The 20,250-nt window shown below is 49.7% G+C and overlaps 5 protein-coding genes across 5 annotated transcripts; 4 read left to right on the top strand and 1 right to left on the bottom strand.

Moving 5' to 3' along the window:
• The first annotated feature begins 85 nt into the window (after positions 1-85).
• Positions 86-8,455, top strand: LOC120642235 (ras-related protein RABC1-like). The gene is made up of 6 exons (XM_039918699.1): positions 86-476; positions 575-643; positions 1,269-1,334; positions 1,862-1,983; positions 7,569-7,697; positions 8,110-8,455. The coding sequence occupies exons 1-6, from the start codon at positions 320-322 to the stop codon at positions 8,215-8,217; spliced, it is 651 nt and encodes a 216-aa protein (XP_039774633.1). The 5' UTR covers positions 86-319; the 3' UTR covers positions 8,218-8,455.
• Positions 8,456-10,309: 1,854 nt separating this feature from the next.
• On the top strand, positions 10,310-12,477 carry LOC120642229 (ABC transporter G family member 5-like). Its single transcript, XM_039918693.1, has one exon. The coding sequence runs from the start codon at positions 10,478-10,480 to the stop codon at positions 12,371-12,373; it is 1,896 nt and encodes a 631-aa protein (XP_039774627.1). The 5' UTR covers positions 10,310-10,477; the 3' UTR covers positions 12,374-12,477.
• On the bottom strand, positions 12,388-15,118 carry LOC120642234. The gene is made up of 7 exons (XM_039918697.1): positions 14,555-15,118; positions 14,287-14,389; positions 14,017-14,178; positions 13,883-13,929; positions 13,008-13,167; positions 12,861-12,924; positions 12,388-12,762 (listed from the first exon to the last, which is right to left on the bottom strand). Exons 1-7 carry the CDS (start codon positions 14,768-14,770, stop codon positions 12,702-12,704), a joined length of 813 nt encoding a protein of 270 aa, XP_039774631.1. The 5' UTR covers positions 14,771-15,118; the 3' UTR covers positions 12,388-12,701.
• Positions 14,118-16,211, top strand: LOC120642237 (acyl-coenzyme A thioesterase 13-like). Its single transcript, XM_039918701.1, has 3 exons — positions 14,118-15,118; positions 15,204-15,347; positions 15,876-16,211. The coding sequence occupies exons 1-3, from the start codon at positions 14,921-14,923 to the stop codon at positions 16,017-16,019; spliced, it is 486 nt and encodes a 161-aa protein (XP_039774635.1). The 5' UTR covers positions 14,118-14,920; the 3' UTR covers positions 16,020-16,211.
• Positions 16,212-17,106: 895 nt separating this feature from the next.
• On the top strand, positions 17,107-20,138 carry LOC120642233 (probable magnesium transporter NIPA4). Its single transcript, XM_039918696.1, has 9 exons — positions 17,107-17,627; positions 18,142-18,198; positions 18,286-18,376; positions 18,469-18,629; positions 18,731-18,858; positions 18,938-19,075; positions 19,439-19,531; positions 19,637-19,745; positions 19,835-20,138. Exons 1-9 carry the CDS (start codon positions 17,453-17,455, stop codon positions 19,957-19,959), a joined length of 1,077 nt encoding a protein of 358 aa, XP_039774630.1. The 5' UTR covers positions 17,107-17,452; the 3' UTR covers positions 19,960-20,138.
• The last annotated feature ends 112 nt before the right edge of the window (positions 20,139-20,250 follow it).

Genomic DNA, 20,250 nt, shown 5'->3' with positions numbered 1-20,250 from the left:
GTAGTGATTCATGTTTGTTCCTTAAGGATGAAGAAGATTGTATGTATTATGGTGTGAAGTTACCAGCAAAAAAAGAAATTGGGAACGAGAAGGGCCTAGCCCAGCCCATCCCAGCCCAGCCATGCCCATGCGTGCTGGTGGGCTGGGCTGGGTGCTGGACTCGTACTGCTTCCACCACCGCCACCTCTGGACGTCTGAGTTCCGACCAACGTCGGAGTCTTCTCCCCTCTCCCTCCCTCCCCTTCCCTTGTCTTGCGTCGCCCGCAATCGAAAGCAGATCAAACCCTAGATCTCGTCTCGCCGCCCCGATCCGAATCCCATGGATTCGTCGTCGTCGTCGTCCTCCAGCCTGAGCCAGCAGCCCGAGTTCGACTACCTCTTCAAGCTGCTTCTTATCGGCGACTCCGGCGTCGGCAAGAGCAGTCTCCTCCTACGCTTCACCGCCGACTCCTTCGAGGACCTCTCCCCCACCATAGGTGACCTCTTCAACTCTGACTCCATCCCCCGATCTGATCGCCTCGTCGCATTAGTCTGGCCTCAACCTCTATACGATTCCGCTACTCGTTCCCTTCAGGTGTTGACTTCAAGGTGAAGATGGTTAACATTGGTGGCAAGAAACTCAAGCTTGCCATCTGGGACACAGGTACAGCAGCACCATCTCCCAGAACAGTGCTACTTCTTTTTTTTCTTCTTCTTTTTTGGCCATGCATCCACCGCTTCGCTCAAGTGCCCAACCGATCTGATGGCTCACGGTTACTTTAGAGTGGCAAAATTGTAGGCCAGGCCCTAAACACTAGCTTGCTTGTCATTCACACCATTTGTTTGCTTACTGAAATTTTCGAGGAACTAGGAAAGGTAGACCGGACCCCTGGTTACCTGGTGAAAAATAAGTGCCTAGTGCTATAGGAATTGTAAATTAAACACCTCTTCTTTACAAACTTTACTGCTCATCATAGACTAGCATCATTTGTCCATCCATTCACCATTTCTCCTGTTTCCAATTTGTTTTACCATGTAAATGTCCAAGTTGCTCTCAACATGCCAACTGATGTATAGTTATTTTCTCCTGTATGACTTGATTAATTTGGGATGAATTGGGTGTGCAATGTACTTAATACCTGAAATTAGAAAATTAAGCCAGCTGTTTCAAAGAGCTCATCCATTGCAGTATCATTCTTATTCTGAGTTCATTCATCTTTCCCCCATAGCTTTTGCATTCTTGAATATGATCGCTTATGTTGTTCTGTGACCGACTACCTCATATGCAGCTGGACAGGAGAGATTTAGGACCTTAACCAGCTCATACTACAGAGGGGCACAGGGAATCATTATGGGTAATTATTTGTAACCCTTGATCTGTGAATCTGTACTTTCGTGTGCATTGTTTATGGAGTTTTTACTGTTTTTTTTCCTTCTGTCCCTTTTGACGTATGCAGATACATCTGATGAAATTAATGTCATATCACTGAGGAAAGTCTTTTTTTTTTGAAAGGGCACTGAGGAAAGTCTTGAATGCCTTGAAGTGAAGTTTGATTTTGAACTCAACCTTCAGTTAATTTTACTTTCAAATTTTATGCTAGGCGCACTCTAATTAATGACTATATACTGTGCTTTTGAAGTTTAAATTATTAACGGGGGAATTGTCTTTCAGTTAAGAAAGTGCAGAAATTATATTTCCAGATTTGTATTACTTTGGAGTCGCTAACAAGTAGGGAAAGCATTTTCTGCTCATGTTTATGCATGTACATTGGTATCTGTCGTGGCGCACATTTACCCTTTCTTCGTCTGCACGGATCTTGTCGGTTTCCATTGAATTCTTGCACGGAGACACATGATGATTAATGTCTCATCAAATTTGCAGTGTATGATGTCGCTCGACGAGAAACATTTACCAATCTTTCTGATATATGGGCAAAGGAAATTGACCTGTATTCAACCAACCAGGATTGTATAAAGATGCTTGTTGGAAACAAAGTAGACAAGGTACTTCTTAAAACTGATTTTAAGTCTTGCCAATTCCATACAAATGTGTGATATTTTTGTTCCAACTACGCAGCTCTGCTGTGGCCTCTCCAATGGTAGGTTTTAAGCAGTTCCCATACACTAAATGTTACATTGTGTGGTTGGTTCTATAGAAGACCCAGTTCTATCTATCTATAGAACTGTAATGGCTAGGGTTTCCCCAGCCGATAGCTGACTACAGAGGGAGAGGATCGTTGGCTCCCTGCTCTGCGCTTGTTAAGAAGAGAGGTGGACGAAGAAGATACTTGTATATTGATTGGTTCCGAGATTACATGGTTGGGGATATATATATCCCGTACAGCAACTCTTCCTCAACTAAACAAATATCTCCTTATCCGACTCAAACAACTAAATCTCTAACAGACCGAACCCAACAAACTAACCAAACTGACTTGATTTAATCTAAATCCAACGACCAACAAACTAACCAAACGGACTCGACTTAATCTAATCAAACGACGATCTGTGACAGCTAACCAGCCACCTTCTTGCGCCTGACATACTGCTTTCCCCACAGCACATCACTCCCCCCCTCGAGTAACAGCTTGTCCTCAAGCTGAAAGGATGGATAGCGAGTCTGAAACGAGGCTAGATCTTCCCATGAAGCTGATGATGGGGGCAGACCCTCCCACTGAACCAATATCTGTCGAACACCACGATACAGACGAGCTTTCAGCGCCTGTGAAGGAACAACGATGATTGCTCCATGCTGTGTCGGAGGGAGTGGAGGCGGACTCTCTGGCGGTTGACCCACAAATTTCTTCAAGAGACCCACATGAAATGCATTGTGCAACCGAGTACCAAGGGGTAATGCCAAACGGAAAACCACTTCATTGATCTTCTCAATAATCTTGTAAGGACCAAAGTAACGCTGGCGTAGCTTCCCGCGAGCCGAGTCAGGCAGGGAACCATGAGGGCGATGATGGAGGCGAAGCCAGACCCAATCCCCAACGTCTAGCTGAACTGGACGATGACTGCGATCATATGAAGCTTTGTTGATGGCCTGAGCTTGTTCCAGACGTAGGCGAACATCCTCAATGAACATGTCGCGTTCCTCCATGGTCTGAGCCACTGCAGCAACTCTGATGTCTCCAGATTCATAAGTTCTCAGCACCGGTGGATCGCGGCCATAAACCACACGGAAAGGAGTGTCCTTGAGGGCTGTGTGATAGGCCGTGTTGTAGATATACTCGGCCCAAGGAAGCCAACGGAGCCATTGACGCGGCCGATCACCCGTCATGCAGCGCAAATATATGCCAATTGCTTTGTTGACTGCCTCCGTCTGGCCGTCCGTCTGTGGGTGGAAGGCCGAGCTCATGAGCAGCTTAGATCCCGACGCTGCGAATAAAGCCTTCCAAAATGCAGACGTGAAAACCGGGTCGCGATCTGAAACAATGGATGCCGGAATTCCATGGAGGCGGACCACCTCGGCAAAGAAGACGTGCGCCACAGATTCAGCAGTATAGGATGTCCCAGGGGAATGAAATGTGCGTATTTGGAGAACCGATCCACTACTGTGAGTATCACAGACTTGCCTCCAACCTTGGGTAATGCTTCAACGAAGTCCATACTGACATCTTGCCAAACTGCAGACGGAACGGGCAAGGGCTGAGGAGGCCGGTCCGGCTGGAGATGCTCAACTTTGTTCCGTTGACAGACCGGGCAGGCGCGCACATATTCTTGGACGGCGGCACTTGCATGTTCCACATGGAAATCACGATGGAGGCGATGAAGAGTGCGTTGCACCCCTTCGTGATTATCATCGTGAGCTGCAGCAAGTATCTCTGGTAGCAAGGGAAACGTGGCCGGCACGAATAGCCTGTTCTTGTATGTGATCAAGCCGTCCACGATTTTCCACTGATCGCCCAAAGCGCCAGCTTCCACCCGTGCAAGCATCTGTCGCATGCCCTCATCAGTAGAAGCTGCTGCACGAAAAGCCTCCTAGAAGATTGAAGGACGGCGCCTGACACGGACGAGAAGAGTGGCTTCTTTGGCGTCGCGACGGGAGAGCGCGTCGGCCACGACGTTCGTCCGGCCCGGCTTGTACTCGACTGTGAAATCAAACCCCAGGAGCTTGTTGACCCAATGGTGCTGTGGAATAGTAGCCAGGCGCTGGTCGAGGATGAACTTCAGGGGTTGGTGATCCGTGCGGACGACGAAGCTGCGACCCCAAAGGTATGGTCGCTAGTGGCGCACCGCCTGCGCAGACCAATAAGTTCCCGCTCGTAAGCTGCTAGTCCTCGATGCCGGGGTGGAAGCGCGCGGCTGAAGAACGCGATCACCCCACTGTCTTGGTGCAGAACCGCGCCAATGCCCGACCCTGAGGCGTCACACTCCACCGTGAAGGTTTGATCGAAGTCAGGTAGCGTGAGGGCCGGGGCCGAGGTGAGGGCGCGCTGTAGCTCCCTGAACGCAGCCTCTGCTGATGATGACCATCGGAATGCCTCCTTCAACAATGCTGTCAGGGGTGCTGCGATGGATCCAAAATCTCTGATGAAGCGGCGATAGTACCCTGCCAACCCGAGGAAGCCATGAAGTGCACGAACTGACGAGGGCGTTGGCCAGTCAAGGATAGCCTGAACCTTGCTGGTATCCATGGCGACCCCCTGAGCATAGATCACATGTCCTAGGTATGCCACTGACGGTTCACCAAAAGAGCACTTGGAACGTTTCAAGAATAACTGGTTCTCCCGTAGAACGGACAGCACTGCACGAATGTGGCTAAGGTGCACGGCCCATGATGCACTGTAGATGAGAATATCGTCGAAGAAGACGAGCACGAACTGCCAGAGGAATGGCCGAAGCACATCATTCATCAAAGCTTGGAAGGTTGCCTGGCGCATTGGTGAGGCCGAATGGCATGACAAGAAACTCGTACAAATCATCATGAGTTCTGAACTGCCGTCTTTGCAATATCAGCCGGATTCATGAGAACTTGGTGGTACCCAGAACGGAGATCCAATTTAGTGAAGAATCGAGCACCGAACAGCTCATCCAAGAGTTCCTCTACCACTGGGATTGGAAATTTATCCTTGACCGTGCGTTCATTCAGTGCTCTGTAATCGACGCATAGGCGCCAAGTGCCATCAGCCTTCCTGACCAGGAGTACTGGAGCTGAGAACGGTGAGGAGCTACGCCTGATCAACCCTTGTTTTTCATGGCGCGACACTTGCCGTTCCAGTTCATCTTTCTGCAACCTGCGGGTATCGGTAGGGTCTGACGGCCACTGGAGGAGTCCCCGGCATGAGATGGATAGAGTGATCACGAGCGCGCTTGGGCGGCAGGCCGACCGGAGTGGCGAAGACATCCGTGAATTCATCCAGGAGGAGGTCCAAAAGCTCACGGCCTTGCAATGACTGTAGACGCGCGCCGGGCGTTCCAGGAACGCCGCGCCACCGGACACATCTGTTGGAGCGCCATAGCGACATGGTGTGACGGCCGAAGTCCCATAGGATTGGGCCCAGGGTCGCTAGCCAGTCCGTCCCGAGGACCATGTCGTAGCCACCCAGAGGTAGGACGTAGACGTCGGCGCGGAAGGGCTCATTGTCGATGGCGAACGCGGCGTTGCGGAAGACTCCTGGGCAGCGGACGCGGTCACCATTGGCGACTGTGACGGCCAAGTCGGTGCGGGGGATGAAGCACAGGCCGGTGTGACGCGCGGCCGCCTCCGACACGAAGTTGTGGGTAGACCCCGATTCGAGAACTGCTGTCACCGTGATGCGTCCCAGCTGGACGTTTAGTTGCATGGTGTCGCGGGTGCGGACGCCGGCGATGGCGTGCAAAGAGATCAGAGATCTGCGGCGGCTTTTCAACGTCTATCTCCTCCAGGCCGTCGTCGTCGTCCCTGCTCTCCACCTCCATGACAAAGAGGCGGGCGCACACACGATTGTGGCCGCGGACGTACTTCTCGTCGCAATTGAAGCATTGGCCGTTGCTGGCATGCGTTCCTCAAGTTCGGCCGGCGAGAGGCGGCGCACGGTGCGGCCGGCGACAGTGACAATGCCTGGCACTGTCGAAGCGGCGGGCAGGGCCGTTGGTGCTGGCGCCGCGGCGCTCTGGGCAGCTGTTGCAGATGTCGTCGGAGTCAGCGAGGGACTCGGAAGGAGGCCGCGCGAGGACGACGGCGCCGAACGACCCGGACGCGTTGGTGGTGCCGTGATCTGTTCCCGGTGCTCATACGCACGGGCGAGGCTCATGGCGACTTCCAGAGAATTTGGCCCTTGGAGTTGAACATCAATGCTGAGAGGCTCGCCTAGGCCGGCGATGAAGAGTTGAACTTGCTGTGATTCCAACAGGGGTCCGGCGCGGGTGAGAAGCACCAGGAACCGTTCCTGGTAGTCCGCCACTGATCCTGAGCGTCGGCATGCTGCTAACTCGCCGAGTGTATTGGATCTGATGGGAGGTCCAAAGCGCATGTCCAGGAGGGTTGAGAATCGGCGCCATGAGGGAACGCCTTCTTCTCGCTCTAGACGCATGTACCACTGCTGCGCCGAGCCTTGGAGATGGAGAGCAGCTAGCCAGACTTGTTCCTCCTCGAGCGTTCGCTGGCCACGGAAGTAGTGCTCGCAGCGATTGAGGAAAGGCAGTGGGTCGCCGGTGCCATCAAAGGATGGGAACTCCAGCTTGTGGAAGCGTGTATGGCCGAGAGGGCCCTCCTTGCGTTGCTGGAGGAGCTCGGGTCCTTGCGCGTGAAGACTCATCTGTTTCTGCGTCTGTTTGATGCGGCCGAGACGTTCTTCAAGCGAGGACAGAACGTCAAGCTTCTTGAGGAGAGCCGCCATCAACTCCCGGTGCTCCTCTCAGCTTCAGCCAAAGACTCGGCCGAGGCCTTGCTCTTGTCGTCGTCACCCATGGCGTAGGATCCCTGGTCGCTGATGCCAATGTAATGGCTAGGGTTTCCCCAGCCGATAGCTGACTACAGAGGGAGAGGATCGTTGGTTCCCCTGCTCTGCGCTTGTTAAGAAGAGAGGTGGACGAAGAAGATACTTGTATATTGATTGGTTCCGAGATTACATGGTTGGGGATATATATATCCCGTACAGCAACTCTTCCTCAACTAAACAAATCTCTCCTTATCCAACTCAAACAACTAACTCAATCTCTAACAGACCGAACCCAACAAACTAACCAAACTGACTTGATTTAATCTAAATCGAACGACCAACAAACTAACCAAACAGACTCGACTTAATCTAACCAAACGACGATCTGTGACAGCTAACCAGCCACCTTCTTGCGCCTGACATACTGCTTTCCCCACAGCACAAGAACCTGCTCCAAGCAATAGAATATAGCGAGAGTGGGAGAGAGAAAGGAAGGGGTGAGGGGCGGTCCTGTTTATACTCAACCCTGGTTCCATACATTGTAGACAATATAAAATGTGACATCAATCGTTTTGGGCACTATGGGGGGTTTTTTTTTTGAACCAAGACACTATGGGGGTTAGTTCTATACATCGGAGATGCCTTTGATTTGGTTTTTGATACCCCCTTTCATCTTTATATAGTTTATTGTGCTATATCTAATTTGATGTTTCATTTTGGCAGGAAAGTGAAAGGGCTGTCACAAAAAAAGAAGGAATCGAATTTGCTCGGGAATACGGATGTTTATTTCTGGAATGCAGTGCGAAAACAAAAGTAAATGTAGAACAGTGCTTTGAGGAACTCGTCCTAAAGGTATGTATTGGGCCATGTTATTTAGATTACTATTTTGTAGTTCCCATATCAAGTAGGCTTTATTTTATTCACAATATTCTGCACCGCAAATTTGAAACCTAGACGATACATGCTCACCAAATGTCTGATTGAAGTACCAGAGGGTATTCTTGTTACTTTCTAGTAGGGCGTATTCTTGTTACTTTCTAGTAGGGCGTATTGCTTGTTTGCAATGTCTCTTTAGCCTTGGTTCTGACAGAAAACAGTATGTCTTTAGTGTTACCTGCCAATTCTTCGTGCAGGCTAGTATTCATACAATACATAGTAGCGAGATGAAAAGAGGAAGGTGCATGGTTTTTTGGTCTAGCCGATTCTTTTGTATCATTGAAGAGATGAGTTATAGTTATTGAGGTGACTTGTATGCACGTTGCAGATATTAGACACGCCAAGCCTCCTAGCTGATGCTTCGTCAGGGGCCAAGAAGAACATTTTCAAACAGAAGCCACCGGAAGCTGATGCAGCGGCAAGCAGCTGCTGCTAACTTGCGTGCTAATCCAGGTCGGATCCCTCCTGGGGGTGATGATATCTTTGTTGCATAAAGTGATAAGCTCTGTTGCGTTGATTTATTTTGCTTATGGTCCTGTATATTGCCATGCTAAAATTAGACCCCACATGCATAACATTACGTTGGCAGCAGATATATAATGTATTAAGTTAAATCTACCTGACAATATGAATTGTTTACAACTGTGATCTGGAGTACATCGTAGTTTAAACTATTTGGCTGTGAAGAACAAATGATGCGCCGCCCAGAGATGGATCATATATGCATATGCATATGTTTAATGGGTCTACCTCAGGATTATCCATTCTTGATTAAAGAATGCATGGAGGTTTAGCTTTATTATCTATTCTACTTATGACATCTCCTCCTCTTCAAGTCTTCTATGGCAGTTGCTACCAAAAATATAAATAAAAAGTATTGGTAATGAAGAGAAAAATATAGAGCACGAGAAATGAGTAATTTGCTAGAGATGCTCTCGGTCACCGACTCACCGCACAATGTATGATTGCCTTCGAAAAGTATGATTGCCTTCAAAAAGTGGGTATGAACGTATACATATATAAATAGAAATTTTTTTCTAGACTCGTTTGTAGCTACTCCTATCACTCTGTTCGCTGCATCTAACCAACAGTATTTTTCTTTCACATAAAATCAGCACCAGCCAGCAGTATTTTTCTCTCACAAAAAATCAACACCAGCCAGCCGAACACCGTCTATGTGTACCTCATCATATATGATGTATCTGATCCAATGAAGAATATATAGGTGGAGTATGTGCTCAAACTATAATATATATGATGATATTATATGTTCGATATGTGACTATACATAGAGTATCTAGATATACTCATTCTTATATACTAATGCTAAGGTATAATCATAGTATATTTACTATGGTATATACTAAGGCATAATCATACTTATTCTACTAGTAAGTAAGTATTGTCTTTGTTTTAGTTGAAACTGCTGCTTGGCCCTGCGCGCATGTGAAGTATATTCGCTCTGTTCGGCTGGTGACTGGTGCTGATTTGTTGTGAGAGAAAAGCACTGGTGGTAGTTGGCGGCTTGTGCTGATTTGGTGTGAGAGAAAAAGACTTATTGAAGGGAACAGTGTGATAGTAGGCGTGCCTGGCTAGTAGTTGAGTGGTGCATCTCGCAAAAAAAAAAGTAGTTGAGAGGCGCATGGTGGCCTGGTGGGGGAGGGCGGAGATTCACGGGCGGGCGATGCCGGTGTCGTGTGGTGCGAGGCCGAGGAGGTCACGGGTCACTCCAGCCAAAACACACGACAGACACAGCGGAGCATGGCCGGCCGCTAGCTAGCTAAGCTAAGCTAAGCTCGATGGCCATTCGTCCATGTGACCGGTCCTCCTCTGCACGAGCACGGCTGCCTGCCTCCAGTAAACCATAGCAGAGATATGTACAGTTTTTGAAAAGAAAGAGATATGTACAGTAGGAGCGAGATATTTTGGGGAAGGTACGTACGGTGGTTGTGATCGACGGTGACCGCCGACTCTTCCCTGGCCACAGAATGGCGTCATCTCGGTCCTAGCTAGAATGGCGTGCGTGAAGTTTCTCGAAGAACCGACCACGGCGTGTATGCCTGCCGCCTGGTAATAACCTACAGTACTGTACTGTCCTTTCAAAAAAAACAAACCTACTGTTCTTTAGTCTTTACACATGAACATGATGAATGGGAGGCCTGGCCGGGATGTGTGCACGTGCTGATGATGCTCCAGCAGCCCAACCAGAAACTGGCAAAGACGAACCGGCCGGCCAACCAACCACAGCTAGCTAGCATCTATAATGTGGTATTTCACTGCGGTAACTAGATAATTATGTCTGTGATTGCTACGAACAAAATTGGTATACGTATTAGATACATATTGATGCTCATATATTAATTTGTAGAGATCTAAATTGAGTCGTGAACAGAAGGGTTGATCCAATTCACATACGGATGAACTAAAGCTCATTTATCAATAACACAGTCGGAGCAAACCAATATATTAAATTAAAAATTTGGGTAGAAATCTTACACTTTAGTAATAGGTATATATATATATATAAGCGGCGTCGTCGTTCCTCTCGGTCTCTGAAGCTAGCTAGCTAGCTGCCTAGCTCATTCATCATCATCAGCTCCTACGATCCATCCCTCGATCTCCCTCCCCCTTCCGCGCGAGCAGCTGCATGCTCTCCCGGCCCAGTGTTCGATCTCCATTGCTAGTACTAGCAGCAGATGAAGCATAGCATAGCCGCCGCCATGGCGAGCAAGAAAGGCCGCGGCGGCGGCTGCGACATCCAGGCCACCGGCATCGACTACCGCATCGCCGTCTCCACCAACCCTCCTCTCAAGGTGTGGAGCAGGTCAGACGACGACGCCCAGGAGCAGAACCACCTCATCAACAACGGCGTCCGCCACGTGCTCCGCAACGTCTCCTGCCGCGCGCGCCCCGGCGAGCTGCTCGCCATCGTCGGCCCCAGCGGCGCCGGCAAGTCCACCCTTCTCGAGATCCTCGCAGGCCGCCTCTCCCCGTCCCCGCCGCCGGACCTGCATATGCATATACTCCTCCTCAACGGCGCCGCTGCCGCCAGCGCCGACCTCCGCCGCGTCTCCGGCTACGTGACCCAGCGGGACGTCCTCTTCCCGCTGCTGACCGTGCGCGAGACGCTGCTCTTCAGCGCGCGCCTCCGCCTCGGCGCGACCCTGCCCGCCAAGGACATGGACGCCCGCGTCGACGCGCTCCTCGACGACCTGACCCTGCGCCGCGTCGCCGCCACGAGGATCAAGGACCTCTCCGGCGGAGAGCGGAGGCGCGTCTCCATCGGCGTGGAGGCCGTCCACGACCCCGCGGTGCTCATCCTCGACGAGCCCACCTCCGGCCTCGACAGCGCCTCGGCGCTCCAGATCGTCGGCGCGCTCCGCGCCATGGCCGAGACGCGGGGCCGCACCGTGGTGCTCAGCATCCACCAGCCGGGCGCGCGCATCGTCAAGATGTTCGACTCCGTCCTCCTGCTGGCAGCCGGCTCCGTCCTCCACCACGGCACCGTGGATCAGCTGCGCTCCCTGCTTGCCGACGCGGGCCTCGGCCTGCCCCCGCACGTGGACGCCGTCGAGTTCTCCATCGACTCGGTGGACGCGCTCCGCGCCCACCGCCGCCGCGCCGACGGTATGCAGCATCCCCAGCAGACGGCGTCCTCCCGGTGCACACTGCAGCAGCTGTTCCAGCTGCACAGCAGCAAGCAGCAGCAGGAGGTGGCTGCTGCTGTCCCCACGGCCACGGCCAATTCGCGGGCGCGCGAGGTGGCGGTGCTGACGCAGCGCTTGTTCAAGAACGTGGCGCGCACGCGGCAGCTCTTCGCGTGCCGCACCGTGTGCATGCTGGTGGCCGGGCTGGCGCTGGGCTCCATCTTCTACGACCTTGGCGAGGACCAGGTGGCGGAGCGCGTGGGCCTCTTCGCCTTCCTGCTCACCTTCCTGCTCTCCTCCACCACGGAGGCGCTGCCCATCTTCCTGCAGGAGCGCGACATCCTGGCCAAGGAGACGTCCTCGGGGGCGTACCGCGTGTCGTCCTATGCGCTGGCCAACGCGCTGGTGTTCCTGCCCTTCCAGCTCGCGCTGGCCGTCGTCTTCGCCGCGCCGCTCTACTGGCTGGCGGGGCTGCGTCGCACGGCGCCGGCCTTCGGCTACTTCCTGCTGCTCGTGTGGCTCATCCTCTACACGGCCAACTCCGTGGTGGTGTGCTTCGCGGCGGCGGCGCCCGACTTCGTCGTGGGCAACGCCGCCATCCAGGGGGTCATGGGCTCCTTCTTCCTCTTCTCCGGCTACTTCATCGCCAGGTCCGCCATGCCGGGGTGCTGGGTGTTCATGCACTACCTGTCGCTCTTCAAGTGGCCGTTCGAGGCGCTGCTGGTGAACGAGTTCGCCGGCGGCGGGAGGTGCGCGGTGCGGGTGCTGGGCGCCTGCGTGGCCACGGGGGACGAGGTGCTGCGGCGCGAGGGGCTCGGCGAGGAGTGCCGGTGGCGCAACGTGGGGGTCATGGTGGCCTTCGTGGCGGCCTACAGGCTGCTGGGCTACGCCGTGCTCAGGGTCAGGTGCAGCTGCAACAGGGGGAATTCAAAAGCCGCTAGCTAGCTAGCTTGTGTGACTGATCAAATAATTCAAATGTGCTATCACCTTAGTTTTAAAAAATGTGCTATTACATTAGTTTCAAAAAAAATGTGCTATTACCCGCGCCAGATACGATGTATAAGCTCTGCAAACTGGTACAGCAGATACACATACACATAAACTTGGAGGGCAACAGCAGTCGCCACCAAATCAAGCTATCTATCTCATGTAGAGCAGCAGAACCGTAGAAGACTACAAGTTTGACATACCACAAAACTAATTCTCACCTAAATGGTACATGTTTACATGCCAAAGAGTTAATCAACGACAGTAATAAGTCAGCAATATCTAACTAACTATTGCCATCATCATTTTCATCAGCGTCTTGCAACAAAGCTCCTCGTACCCTTGTCCTAAAAGAGCAGCAGCAAACATCAGTACCAACATGATGCAAGGTATAATTAACTTCCAACCCACATCAAACAAGTATGTTCCAATGTTTGTGCACAACCTCCTAGACACATGGGCCACCCGCTTTGTAGCTTTAGCAGGAGGAACTTTGCTAGGCGAAGCCACTGCGGATATGCAAATGCGTTAGCTTACAGGGATCTAGGTTCTTTCACACTTGCAATTATGCATCAATAAGAAGCCATGTAACCTGATGTTTGCTGCTGCGCAGGAACAATAACTTGATCAGAGCTTAGAGGTGCACCGGATACACTTGGAACCTGATCAGCCACCACTTTTGGCTTTGTTGCCTTCCTTTTGTCAAGGAACGAAAGGGCTTCAAGTTGTTTCTGCATCACCTCGTTTTTTTGCTGCGAAAGGAAACAATAAATCCTTCCGGGGACAAACATCATCATAGTGCAGTCAGAATACCCAAACATTGAACCAAGAAACCTAATGGATGGAGTGCTTTGCCATATAAAATTGTAATGAATCCCAATGTTTCCATCAATCGATCGAGGGAGATATCTAATCTGTTGTAACACTAGGCTAATACACAAAACCAAAATGTCGGAACTGTCATGGCACAGCACAGAAGGATTCCGGGAAAAGAAGGGACTGCTGGATACAAGCACTTTATACATTAAGCACCCACGCGACAGGTTTTATACTGCCAAAAACTGTTTTGGCATTCTATGCAAACCTAGAGTAGACTGCTAAACTGTTTGGTATTCTATCAGCCAAAAGGTGGCCTTGTTTGGTTTCCTTCAACACATTCTAGAACACGCGAACCGAGTAAATTTTTTTGCATGCATGAAGTATTAAATGAAGTCTATTTGCAAAACCTCTTTACGGATGAGTGTAACTTTTCGCGATGAATCTAATGATGGTAATTAATCGATGATTGGCTACAGTAATCATTCTCTAATCACGCGGTCAAAGACCTCGTTAGATTCGTCGGGGTTCCGGGTTCCTAGGGGTTCTGGAGTTGGTTTTGTAAACTACCTTTGTTTGGCACTTCTAATTACCGGTCAAAGTCCTTTCAGGCAGCAGCATAATTATAAGTAGTGGCAGGGGATAACCTACTCTTTCAGATGCTAGACTTTCCATGAGCCGCGAAACTCGTTCTTGTTCTGCAAAAGAAGTAGAAGAGAATTGGGGACGAAGACGAGGAACAAAATTCCAAAAACAATTAGTGATAAAAGAACACAAGAACCCACCTCTGGATGCATGTTCCTGCTTAGTCTTGTAAGACGCATAAAGCGCAAGGGAGAAATCGGCAATGACATCTTTGAGCGCAGAGGTAGCAACAGGATGGAGAGAGATTGTGATGCGAGGTAGCCCCTTTGCCTTGGTAGCCACAAGCTGAGCAGTATCAGCACCTGCGCAACATACGGGCATCGTGTTGACTGTTGAACTGAAGGTTGCCATTGTTCCCTTGTTGTTCAGACTAGGATAGGATGGAGCAGGAGAAGAGATGAAGTGAATACCTTGGGAGGCAGGGAAGACGAGCTTGACTTGGGCGGAGGAAAAGGAAGAAAAGAGGTAGTCGAGGAAGTCGGAGCAGGAGCCACCGATGCCAACGTCATCTTGCTTTCAGTTGGGATGTGCAAACTGGAATTAGTTCTTCATTTCCTAGATGATATGATATGGGTACCCTAATAATATAGATATAGATCAATAGATGGGTACTAGTAGTTGCTAGGGTCTGCCGGGGATGGTCCGCCTGGGGAAGGAGAGGAGGAGGGGCACACGTACAAGGTCTTGGAGGTCGTCGAGGTCGAGGGAGCAGTGCCAGGCGAGGGAGCGGAGGTCGGTGGCGACGACGCGGAGGGGGCCCTGGGAGTGGGCGTGGGCGTGGAAGAGCACGGGGCGGCGCGGTAGAGCATCGGCGTCGTGGTCGCCGTTCTCTGGCCTGGCCTCGCCGAAGACGGCAGCCATCCTGATCTCAGCCGCCGCCGCCGCCGCCGCCATCTGGGTCGCTGCTTATTACGTGAGTAGCCTTTGAAAGCGTAAAAGGGCGGAGGGCGTCTTCTCCCTCTCTCTCCGTCGCTCGTCCTCAACGAGGCCAGCAGGCAACGCAAGAAGAAATTGGGGGTAGAGAAAGGGGGAGGGGAATTCGTGATGGCCTCCGGCTCGCACGACAAGTCGTTGTTGACGGCGCGGCGGCTGCTGGAGGAGACCTCCCCGGCGGAGGCGGAGCAGCTGCCCAGCCTGCCCTCGGGGTTCTACGACGCCTTCGTCCTCAAGGGAATCCGCGTCGTCCAGGCCCTCCCGCCCGGCACCCTCCTCTGCCACTTCACCGTCCCCTCCAGGCTACTCGTCAGCAAGCTTGCGTGCTCTGCTCCCGTCTCTTTCTCTTTCTCTGCGTGTGGTTTCTGACTAATTGATTCTCGATGGATGCCAGAACTCGGGCGGCTTCCTGCACGGCGGCGCAACCGCTTCCCTCGTCGATCTGGTTGCCTCCGCCGCCTTCACCACTGCCGGCCTCCGCACCAGGGGCTCACCCCTCGAGATGAACATCTCCTACCTTGATGCTGCTTTTGCCGACGTTGGTGACATCTCCGGTGCCCTGCCCTGCCCTGCCCTCTAGTATTTAGTATTTTACTACTTTCTGGCTCCTGACAAATTATCCACAAGGAACAATTGGCTGCAACAAAGTGATGAGAGCCTATATCTAATCTTAAACAAGACAATGTCATGTCCTGCCCTCTGGCATTCGATGCCAATGAATAAGTCAGTCAAGCCTTATGCCATCATACCATTGTGAATAAGCACTTTTCCAGTTTCTGCTTATATTACCACGCTCAAGCCTTGTCATGATGTTATCATGGGATGAGAGGGGTTCCATCATTTTTGTTTATGAATTGTCATTGTAGGGTATCAAGATCACTCCATTTCACAGTTTGACATTAGCCAATGCATTTCTCCTTTTTCCTCTGTCCAATTATGTGTGGACGAGCATGCCAAACTATTGATTAAATAAATATTCAGTTTTGATTTCTGAGTTGAATTGTTGTGTATGTTGGTGTACTTGGATCTTAGGTCCTGACGGACATGGCATGTTTGGTTCTCGCAGGAAGAGATTGATATCGAGGCAAAGGTTCTGCGTGCTGGTAAGGCGGTAGGGGTAGCTGTCGTGGAACTGAAGAAGAAATCTGGCAAAATCATTGCTCAAGCCCGCTACTCCAAGTATCTCGGTGCAGCATCTAGTAAACTCTGATCTGACTGGATCAAGGTGGCCTTGCGCCGTGGCAGCATGTTGTATTCTACTACTGTAGTTATTCTCATGATGATGCATTGCCCCCTGAGCATATATAGTATGGTGTGGTGTGCTTGGCTTATGTCTATGTGACCAAAAACAGCTTCATTTCTTTCTGCAACACGGATGGTACTGTTTTGTTGTGTACTTCTACTATCAGTCACTCTATATTGGATAATATCTTTCCTGACTCAGTCAGTGGGACCATCAGCTAGTTATTATTGTGTAGCTGAGGTAATTCCAAGTTATTCCACCTTCAGGCAAATGGCAGAAAGAGGAAAATTTCCATCCAATCATTAAACCATCAAGGAAGTACTTTACATACTCATGCTGAGAAAGAAGAGGCCATACTTCAGTGCGCCTCATCTTACGGTGCCAGTTTGCTAGAGTGCTCTGGGAAAGTATTGGGTTCAGGCACCAGATCAGAATGCGGAGATGGTCAGATGGAAGACTGGGGGAAGATGGAGCTTGCAAATCTGCCTAAACAAGTGAGAAGAACAAAGGCTGCAATACTAACGTACACAGCTTGGAACATTTGCAAAGCAAGGAATCGGTGAGTTTTTGACTCTGAGAATGTGAAAATGGATGTTGTGCAAGTAGATAGTGAGATCAAGGCAGAGATCACGCTGAGAAGATTGGCCTGTGGAGGGACTGTGATCCACTAAAGTTTCCAATGCGCTGTCCTCTTGTAGTTTTTGTTTTCCTGAGTTTAGAGTGTTTACTCTGTATTTGTAATATCGCACTGTAAGAACCCAGGAACCTCTGCTTCTCTTTCTTAATAAATGACAATGCGGTGCTCCTGCAGGTAGTTCGCTTACAATGGACCGTCCTTATCGTTTTTCTTTCTCTGATGCGCCTGAATAAGCAACAAGTTGTGTACTGTAATAAGCCATCAAATCAAATGCTGAAACCGAGAGATATTGGTTGCCCTAGGGCCAAGTTTTTTTTAAAAAAAATGCCACCAAATTAGTCAGCTTTTTTCCAATTTGTTTGGAAAAGAAAAAAAGGTGGAAAAACATGAAACTTTTTTTTGGGCAGGAAAAAACATGAAACCCGAGAGGAAGAAGATTGGGAGGAAACCGTTTCATCTCGCCGCGGCCGCGTCACCGAACCGACCACCGGCCGTGGAGGAAACCCCGGTGAGGAGGGGTAGGAGTGGAGACAAGCGAGCAAGGCAAAGCCGCCGTCTTCCTTGCGATACCCCATCCGCCATCCGGCCGGACCTCCCAGGAGGGTGGGAGAGGAGGAAAGGGATCTCGCTTTCGCTTGATCGCTTCGCTGCCGCACGCGCACCGCCCCTCCCCATGGCACCAACTAGGGCGCTGCGAGCCCACGCCTCCTCCTCCTCCTCCTCGCGGTGACCTCTGGTGAGCCTCATAGCCTCGTCGGGTCGCATGGACGTTGCCTCGACCGCCTCCGCCTCGGGCGGGGGAAGGTGGTACACGGGCATGTCGGCGGACAACATCAAGGGCCTGGTGCTCGCCCTCTCCTCCAGCCTCTTCATCGGCGCCAGCTTCATCATCAAGAAGAAGGGTCTCAAGAAGGCCGCCTCCTCTGGCGTCAGGGCCGGTACCCTTTCTACTTCCCCCCTCCTGTTGGTTCCTTGCATGCTTCTTCAATGGCATCATGGAGAATTGCTGAATTGTATTAACTTCACCATAGAACGGACGCCAAGTTGGGATGCAGCAGCCTAATCACCCCCTGTGGCCTCATTCACGAGTGATTGCAGAGTGGATTCCCCTGAAATTTCGATTTTTCCATTAGCACTCTAGTTGACATGTCTGGGATGTTCATGCTAACTTGGACTCACCGCCCATATATGAACTGAACTCAGTGCATACATGCCTCTCTGAATAATCATTATTGATATCTAGCCATCAGTGATGAAAGCAGATTCCACCTGCTGTTTTCCATGTTGTTGTTCATATAACACCTGCAGTTGGAGTTCAATTGATCGAAGCTTACTGATTTGCTACACCAAAATGACACATCTCTCCCTAACAAAACTACTTTGTTGGTTAACTAAGTGTTGCATTGCAGCTAATAACCGGTGATCTAAATTCCATGTTCCATGTTATGACAGGGGTTGGTGGCTATTCGTATTTATATGAGCCTCTTTGGTGGGTTGGCATGATAACAAGTCAGTGCTCGTCTCTTCCTTTTCTTTTCTTTCATTCTAATAGATACTTTATTGTCCTACTTTCTGTTTTGGAAAAAAAATTTGCAGTGATTGTTGGGGAGGTTGCAAATTTTGCAGCTTATGCATTTGCTCCAGCTATTCTGGTCACTCCTCTTGGCGCTCTTAGCATTATTATCAGGCACGAGTTTTGGGTCATGGAACTGTATACTTTGCCTTACTGCAAGCTTTGTTGATTTTCTCACTAATCTGGAGTTATGTTCTGTTCTTCAGTGCTGTACTTGCACATGTAATGCTACGGGAGAAATTGCACATCTTTGGCATTCTTGGATGTGTCCTATGTGTTGTGGGATCCACCACAATTGTCCTTCATGCTCCACCAGAGCGTGAAATTGAGTCCGTGACAGAAGTGTGGGATCTAGCTACGGAACCAGGTATTCGCTATTACATTGCTAATATACTAAATTGCCTAATGCTTCCTGGATAAATAACACTGAACCACACCAAATCCTAACCACTTGATGTTGTGTTGCAGCCTTCATGTGTTATGCAGCAGTGGTAATTGCTATAGTTGCCATGCTTGTTTATCGGTTTGTCCCACTTTATGGGCAGACACATGTCATGGTCTATATAGGTGTTTGTTCTCTTGTTGGTTCCATCTCGGTATGTGTTTCTTGGTATTGCATGTATTTATTATCTCTGGTTTTGTGCTTTCTACAAAAGTGTTAGCCAAACTATGCAGGTCATGAGCGTGAAAGCTCTTGGTATAGCATTGAAGCTGACCTTTTCAGGAACGAACCAACTAATATATCCACAGACATGGGCATTTACTCTTGTTGTCATCTCATGTGTCATTACCCAAATGAATTACTTGAACAAGGTATTCTAATTTTTTTAAAGCACAATTAGAGTCTTCCCTCTCTTATTGGATCAACTCATTTCTATTATCATCTCTTCCGCACTTCCTTGCCCATATAGGCATTGTACAGTTGTTTTATTGATTTCTTATTTTATATATAAAAATATGATTGCAGTAGGGGCTTCCCCTAATCTTGTCACTAAGAAAAAGGTTGTCTGATTTCTTCGCTCTGAACTAAGTGGTGTTTTCCTCCTTCCATGATGTAGCATAGTAGCATAGTATAAGGGTGCTTAGAATGAATTGTCCTGTTATATTGGTGATATGATTCGATGACGAAGCTTTAGTTAGCAACCCCCAGTGATTTCTTTTTGTCCCTGAATGCAGGCACTTGACACTTTTAATACAGCAGTTGTGTCACCCATTTATTATACCATGTTCACATCTTTAACCATCTTGGCTAGTGTCATCATGTTCAAGGTATGAGTTTCAATTGCTTTAGCTCATCTTTCAAGGATCATAATGCTTGTAGTCAGAATACAGAAGGTGGTATATGTTGGAATTTCATTTTGCATCTTTGTGCAGGATTGGGATAGGCAAAATCCAACACAGATTGTGACAGAGATGTGTGGCTTTGTTACGATCCTTTCTGGAACTTTTCTTCTACATAAAACAAAAGACATGGCTGATGGTGGTACGAATTTCTCGCTATACCGACATCTCCATCTTTTCTTTGTGGATTGGCATGTTGCGAAACCATATTATTTTCGTCTATGAATGTAGGGCTTTCGACTTCATCTTCCTTCCGTCTTCCTACATCTTCATCAGTGCGGTTCTCAAAGCAAACAGATAATGATGGTGAAGGAATTCCTTTGAGGTCGTCAGAGTCATTCCGGTCATCACATTGATGCATGTTTGCTAATCATTAATTCACACGAGTTTGTATATGGATGAGCTTATACCAAGGCTAATACAATGGAGCGAACCCCTCATTCTTCTTTTTACTTCACATACATGGCACATTTGTATGTACGCCCGGTGGTTAGCTCTGGAGGAAATGCTGTTCAAGTGTTGTCGTTCGGTTTTAGTGGAAATCTCAAGCGGTCATGCAGGGTGGCTAGTAGTCAGCAACTCAGCATGTTTCTACTCGTCCCTGGCCCAAGATATACAAAACGCTCCTGTAATGCAGTAGTGCTAAA

This window comes from Panicum virgatum, chromosome 7K (genome assembly GCF_016808335.1).
Source record: "Panicum virgatum strain AP13 chromosome 7K, P.virgatum_v5, whole genome shotgun sequence".
Classification (NCBI taxonomy): Eukaryota; Viridiplantae; Streptophyta; class Magnoliopsida; order Poales; family Poaceae; genus Panicum; species Panicum virgatum.
The sequence above is the reverse complement of the archived record's forward strand: the minus strand, read 5'-3'. Positions and strand labels throughout refer to the sequence as shown.